Genomic DNA, 7,006 nt, shown 5'->3' on the forward strand with positions numbered 1-7,006 from the left:
ACGCTGTACCATGAATTAAGAGACTAAATCATGTAATTTTGTTTCTGCTAATGGAACAAAAACTGAAAAAGTTAAATTCCATGATGTAACTCTGGCTTAAATTGCTATTTACCTCCAATTGTCTAACACGGACTAAGATGACTTCATGTATGAGACATGGAATATCAGACCGAGACGATGCGTTATCGCCTTCTTTTGCCCTATTTCAAGATACGCACAAATTGCAATTCAAGAAAAATTAAATAAAAACTTGTTGCGAAAAAGTAATAACCATCTTCAGCTTTCACAAATATTTTTTTATGAGGGTACTCAAGAAAAGGAACAGAGAATAAACCTTATCTTTCAATAAGCCATAACTGTATACGGTAAAAATCGGATTCATGCTAGACCGGGGGTTTGAGACCGAGGATCGAGAGAAAAAAGAAACAAGCACGAGCTTGAAAACTTTCTTTCGGACCGGAGGTATTGCACTAGAAGTGGTTAATCAGAAGAAAGCGAAGGAATCGTTTGGTCCGGTTTATCCGGAGCAAATTCCTCGTCACACCAATCGGTTTCTCCATAACCGAGTTGTCGTGGCCGTTAATCCGGTTTCTCCATGACCGGGTTGATCGTGGCCGTTAGTCCGGTTGATCAGTTACAAAATTGCCACGCGTCAAGACCGTTTTGCCACATTGTACTGCCAATCGTATGGGTGTCAAACCGTACAGCCCAACCCTATCCTTTTAGGGTTTTCTTTATTCTAAAAGGGTTTTATGTTGTATACAAGGCCTATAGGGCAAAACTATAAATAAGGGGCATTTCCCTACTTTTAAGGGTTAGCTTTTTGAAATCTAGAGCATTGTAATAGCAAATCAAAATATTATTTCTCTCTTTAGTCCGGATCTGTGGATTATTATTGTTTAGCTACATTCTTCTAATATCACTATACTTAATCATCCATAGAGACATATGCAACGCATGTATCCAAGTTATTAACGCATATATTCATATCTACAAACCATTGTGCCCAAATCCATATATATATATATATATATATATTCCCTCAAAAACCAACAAAGATTAAAGTTCATCCATATATTCTCTACCTCACTTACAAATTCAATTGGTTGACTAAATTCGGGGTAAACAATAACGACACATATCAGAATAGAGGAAACACTTTAAGCACATAGTATCTTTCAATACCGCAATTACATTGCATAAATAATTAGAAACAGTGCGAAGCCATCATTCCTATAAACAATCACCATCCAAAAGTTCGTTGTAAGAAAGACAGCATATACGATATACAGCGTAAGAAAAACAATCACGACTCTTAAGTTGTACTGAAGGAAGAAACTAATGTCGAAAACCAGGATTAGACATTTTTATAGAAAGAAAAAAAACTGTCAGATAAAGCCAACAATCATCAATCTGTGCTTTGCTTGCAAATTGAAACTCTTGTTTAACAAACACTGTCGGAAAGAGAAGACTGCAAACTTTAAAGCTCTGTCTCCGATCTAGACGTCGGAATATGACATACTACAATGTCAATTTGCAATAAAGTGTATAATTTGTACGTCATAAATGACTAAAAAGGAAGAAAATGTGGAGAAAAGGAACAATAACAGAGAAATAAGAAAAAGGAAAATAAAAAAGGACGCACATTATTGTCAAAACGCTTGCTTATAATTTTTAAAAAGGAACTCCGCCACTGCTTCCTTGAAGAAGACATCTTATCATGAAGGAGTTGTTTTACTCTCTTTGCACTGTCATCTGTTGATTACAACCTGAATGTAGAAAAGCATTAACAACATTTCAATCATTTCTAATCTAGATTTCAAAATAGGATAAACCAACTCTTATCTTGATTTGAAATTTTCCAAATAATATAAGATCTAGATGTTCCATTATGACCAGTTGAGTATTTGGTTAATGGGTTACAATAAATGAGTTGAGCAATTGGGAAAATGCTAACTAGGAGGGGGGTTTGTGGTACGCTAGCACGGCATAAACCAGCTGAGCAATAGAGACTAGCAATCCGATAAGTGAGAGTACAAAGACAATGGTGAAGTAGTTAGAGACCCAGGGAGGGCGGTAAAAGCTGTTGATTTCGATTTTTACAGGGCTGAGACTGGTATCAGTTATTTTGTCATTGGGAGCAAGGTCTATAAAAATGGCTGGTAGCTTTTGCGTATACTTGCGGTTTCCTTTTATGATCCCATTGGATACTAGAATTTTGGCATCTTGAGCTGTGCGCACTAAATCGTGCATGAACTGCAAGTACGAGCTCACCTCTTGTAGGCTAGGATCAAGTTTTTGCTCGTACTGTTTGAGACATTCTAGAAGAAGCCGAGTATGAGATCCGACAAACAATTGAGGCAAAGAGAGTTTCGGGTAAATCAAACTGCTTTTGAACCTGATTCCTCTGATCCCTTCTTTTGTGACACGAAAGTGGACCCCTGCTTGTTTCAACTTTATGGCATTCTTTAACTTTTTGTCGTCATCATTATCATCTTCTTTTTGAGCTTTATCTCTAGCAGCACCACCGCATTCCGGACAACCGCTGCCTCCAGCTTGTGCATTATTTGTATCTCCGTTTTTATCGTCAGGTCCTATATTTTTTTCTTCCAGGTCGACATCATCATCGTCGTATTCTTCTTTTTCGGGATCAATTTCTGGCCCAAGGAGGAGTAAGTGGAGACCATGTAGCACATCAGAACATTCTTTCAGCTGTTGCGTCCAATGCATCAATCTTCGCGCGTGTTTTCGCACAGAAGGAACTTTTATGCGACGTTGGGGCTTGTCTAGTGCTGGTGAAAGTAGAAGTCGAAACAAGGCCATTTTAGCCAGATCTGACGAAGGCTCCTTCCACTTGCCATTTTTAACCACTTCTTGAAAGTACCTCTTCTTTAGTAGTACCCTAAGAACCACCAGGGGAATCTGGTTGCCTACATGAAACATAGACTCCACCCATTTGTGCCTGTTGGATAAGCTAATATTTCTCAGATGAGGAAAAGCATCCAACTTGTCGTCTCCGTGGAGAAGAGAGAACGAAAGTTGTAGGAATAAGCAGCTATCCTTTAGCATAGTATCCCGAAAATCTTTATTGGACAGTTTGTCCAGTACGGGGTCGGGGTCATAGGACGCTTTTGCTTTGTTTTCAATTTGTCTAAGGGAGGACATGTAGATCTCGATCACGGCCGCCTCCCTGGATTTGGAGGAGCTGACCACATGCTGCCATGCGTCTTCCTTGGCTTTTTTGACAAAGTCTTCATCCTGTCCGAATAGTGGGCCGAATTTAATGAAAGGGACCGTACCGTTGGATTTGGGATACCTACGTATCAGGCGAGCTGAAGAATTTTTGGGGCGATCATCATCCAAATTGTTGTGACTGCTGGCTGCTGCAGCTGCTGGCTGCTGCTGCTGCTCGAAAACAAGGCGGAAAATTTAATAAGCTGCTGTTGCTAAAGGGTACAAGGCTAACATTGCGGAATATAAGTGGCTACATATTGTCATCGAATACAAAAACGAAAATAAATGCTGCGAAAGGTGTCACCTCGCGTATCGCCCACGAGGGCTCAACAAAAGTGCGACAAAGAGTAGTATTGACAACACTATAAGCATCATAGGCCGACAATGATTAGATAACGCGTGAAGAAGTGAAAACTAACAAGTAGCACAGATATGGTCACGTATCATATACAAGTAAAGTGTAAAGGAATCATGAAATCAACCAAGACATATATAATTAACCAGATGATCAGTCAAATATGAGTGAATGAATGCAATGCAATGCAACGATCCCGCCTCTCTCTCCACTCTCGTACACGCGTTGCGGTGCCTCAAAGCCATGACGGAGACCCGCGAAGTCCTGTACCACTCATGCCTCCCAAGAACCCTATAGTGCTTTCAATCACGAGACAGGTCTTGAGTCTATCTCTCATTTCACTCTCGATCTGGCGGAGTCTAGTCCTCTCAATCTCGGCAAAAACCTCGGAGTCTCTCAATCACCACCACTATCATCACAAGAATAATATGGAAGGCATGTCATACATGATATCGGTCATCAATATCACCAATATACAATCAACAAATACAAGTCATATTAATGTTATCATTCCTTTTCATATAAAGGGAGCTAGCAGAGATACAAAAAGTGATAAGGATAGCAACATAATTGGAATCCACCTCCATTGGCTATATCTATCCCCGTCACTTTCTACAACTACATACGATTCTCTAATCGCAGTCTAACTAAAGTAGACCGTAACCTACCTCAATGCAGAATGCCACGAACTCTCACACCAAGCTTTTCCTGTAGATCAAATATATAACTTACGTTAATTACTAGTCTAAATCCTAACTTAGGATTTAATTCTCATTTTCCACAATTCAAATACCATGGATTTGAAGGTTTTCATATCATTCAATAATATAATCTTTAATTAGTTAGACCCAGTATATAAAGGTTGAAATTGATACATGCTAAACATCCAAAAAAAATTTTGAACCAGAAGCAAAATTCGAAACAGTGACCTACCACAAACAAAAAAATCACGCACATGACCCCTCACAATTCTGAACATAGTACTCTCATTATTGCTTTAGAAATATAGTACTGTCATCGTCATTTTTTTTTTATATAATAATGAGGAAAAGAAAACAAGACAAAGACTTTTCAATTCTCTGTACCCTCATTCTCAATTCCATAAACACCAGAAGCTTTTAACAAGTAGCCATATGTATTATATTATTTTTATAATCACTTGCATCATCATACCTATTTATAGCATAGGTGAGGACATCATTATTCATTATTAGTCAAACGTGGATCATAATACTTGACTTTATGTCATTTTTCTTATTTTGTGAAACTTCTACCAACTACCCTTTCCACTGACTTGCCATTCGGGAATAAGATATCAAGCAATTCAACACGACTGCTTGTGCCATGTGAGCCGCCATCATTATTCATATATTCAATTTTCTTATTAATGGGGACGGGAGGCCTTGAAATTTAGGATTATAATACTATTTTTAACATGGTTTCAAAATATTACTACAACTTTTACTTTCCTGTTTCAAGGAATCAATTATACTACACGAACTAATTTTGAATGGGACGTACCTGATGCCTTAAACTTTTCGTCCACCAAAAATCTTCTAGTTACTGCCGTCACTTGTCAAAGTGCTTCTATTTTCTTTATTTTTCATGCCCACAATATATGAATTATTTTTAAACCCTAGGCTTCTAATATATATGGGTCATAAGAAGTGGGTTAAGCCCCATAACTTAGCCAAATAATTTCTACAATTTACTTACTCACTTGACCTTTATAATAAATATAGTCATTCCATCAAATACTTTAATTACCAACTTAGACCTTATATGTGTGAAAACTCATATTCCTATAAATAACTATTCACACATATTAAATAAATCTATTTCTAAAAAAAATATCCGCCAATTAAATCACCATGCCACCAATTCCCGCAAGTCAAGAATGCCCTTTAAAACTACGAAAAGAGTATTTTAGCGAAAACGAGTTCAAAAGTGCTAAACAACCAAACGGTTCGTTACATGGCTGCTGCCGCTGCCGCTGCTGGCTGCTGCTGCTGCTCGAGCTGCTGCTCGGGCTGCTGCGGCTGTAGTGTGTTTGACGACATAATCTGAACTAAGATTATAATGCGATAGAGGATAGCAGTTGGCTCAGAAGGCTATAGAGAATCCAAGTTATTCAAACTGTAGATAAAAATTATTCATGCGACTGTTCGAAATTATGTAACACGCTTATTTTTATATTTGCACAAGTCAACAATATCAGACAACTGATCAAGGAAAGATTGATTCACTCGAACATTCTAGGGGAAGATATTGCTTGCTCTGCTTATGTTGCACACGAAAATTTTTATAATGGTAGAGACACAAACATAACATGATATGTGAGGAAATTTTTAATTAATATTTTAACTTGGGCAAAGACTTATGTGCTCCCTCTGTCTTCCCTTCTCATCCGTCTTATCTCTCCTCTATCCTCTGTCCTTTTTTTTTTGTCTTTTACTTGTGTCTTCACTCTCCTTTCTCCCTCCTCTTTCCTTTTCTTTTTTATTTTCCTCAGTTTTTATTTTCATCAATTTTAAAATTATTTCTATTTACTCATTGGCAAAAAAATTAAGATATTCTCGATTTCATTATCTATTTTTCAATTTTATCTTAAAAATTCAGTTAAACTCCAAATAAGTTAAAATAAAATAATTGGCGCTTAAAAAAATTAATATAAAAATTGATAGATAAAAATGAACTTAGGATACTTTTGAAAATAAAAACACCTTGAAAATTTATTAGACTACTTTTTTTTTTTTTTTTAACTTTTTCTTTTGGTAAATATTCAATTAAAAGTTTCGACATTATGTACCCTAGAAATTCAAAATTTTAAGTGTCATCAAAGTAAATCCTAAATCTAGGAGTATTAAAAGTTGATTTAACTGATAAACTTAACAAAAAAAAAAAAACTATTATTGGATAACCGATATCGAGTTGTTGGGTAATGATTTTTAAAAAATTTGTAATTTTTTTCTTTGACTGCCAATTCGATTTTTGATTTTCGATTTTTAAATTTACATGAACGATTGGACCGATAACCTAAGGTCTTATTAAAATTGTATTCTTAAGTATATTTCAGTGATATTTTTATGTGAAAGATGTGGAAGGCCAAACCAATTGTGATTGAAGATTTTGCTGGTTTAGTTTATCGATTAAACCAATTTTTAATACTTTTAGATTTAGGATATACTTTGATGACACTTAAAATTTTAGATTTCTAGCATACATTCTAAACTTTGAATTGAATATACGGAAAAGGCTCAAATATGTCATCAAACTATCAGAAATGGCTCATTTATGCCACTCGTCAATAATTTAGATTAATTATGCCATCGAACTATCAGAAATGGCTCATTCATGCCATTTTTCTATAAAGTCGGTTTTACAATACCAGATATGACACTTGGTCACCAATTAGAG

General features: G+C 36.3%; 1 protein-coding gene across 1 annotated transcript; it reads right to left on the reverse strand.

Moving 5' to 3' along the window:
- Nucleotides 1-1,831: 1,831 nt before the first annotated feature.
- On the reverse strand, nucleotides 1,832-5,944 carry LOC132029358 (uncharacterized). Its single transcript, XM_059418651.1, has 2 exons — nucleotides 5,564-5,944; nucleotides 1,832-3,376 (listed from the first exon to the last, which is right to left on the reverse strand). The coding sequence occupies exons 1-2, from the start codon at nucleotides 5,647-5,649 to the stop codon at nucleotides 1,957-1,959; spliced, it is 1,506 nt and encodes a 501-aa protein (XP_059274634.1). The 5' UTR covers nucleotides 5,650-5,944; the 3' UTR covers nucleotides 1,832-1,956.
- Nucleotides 5,945-7,006: the final 1,062 nt, after the last annotated feature.

The sequence above is a fragment of the Lycium ferocissimum genome, chromosome 9, assembly GCF_029784015.1.
Source record: "Lycium ferocissimum isolate CSIRO_LF1 chromosome 9, AGI_CSIRO_Lferr_CH_V1, whole genome shotgun sequence".
In the NCBI taxonomy this organism is placed as follows: Eukaryota; Viridiplantae; Streptophyta; class Magnoliopsida; order Solanales; family Solanaceae; genus Lycium; species Lycium ferocissimum.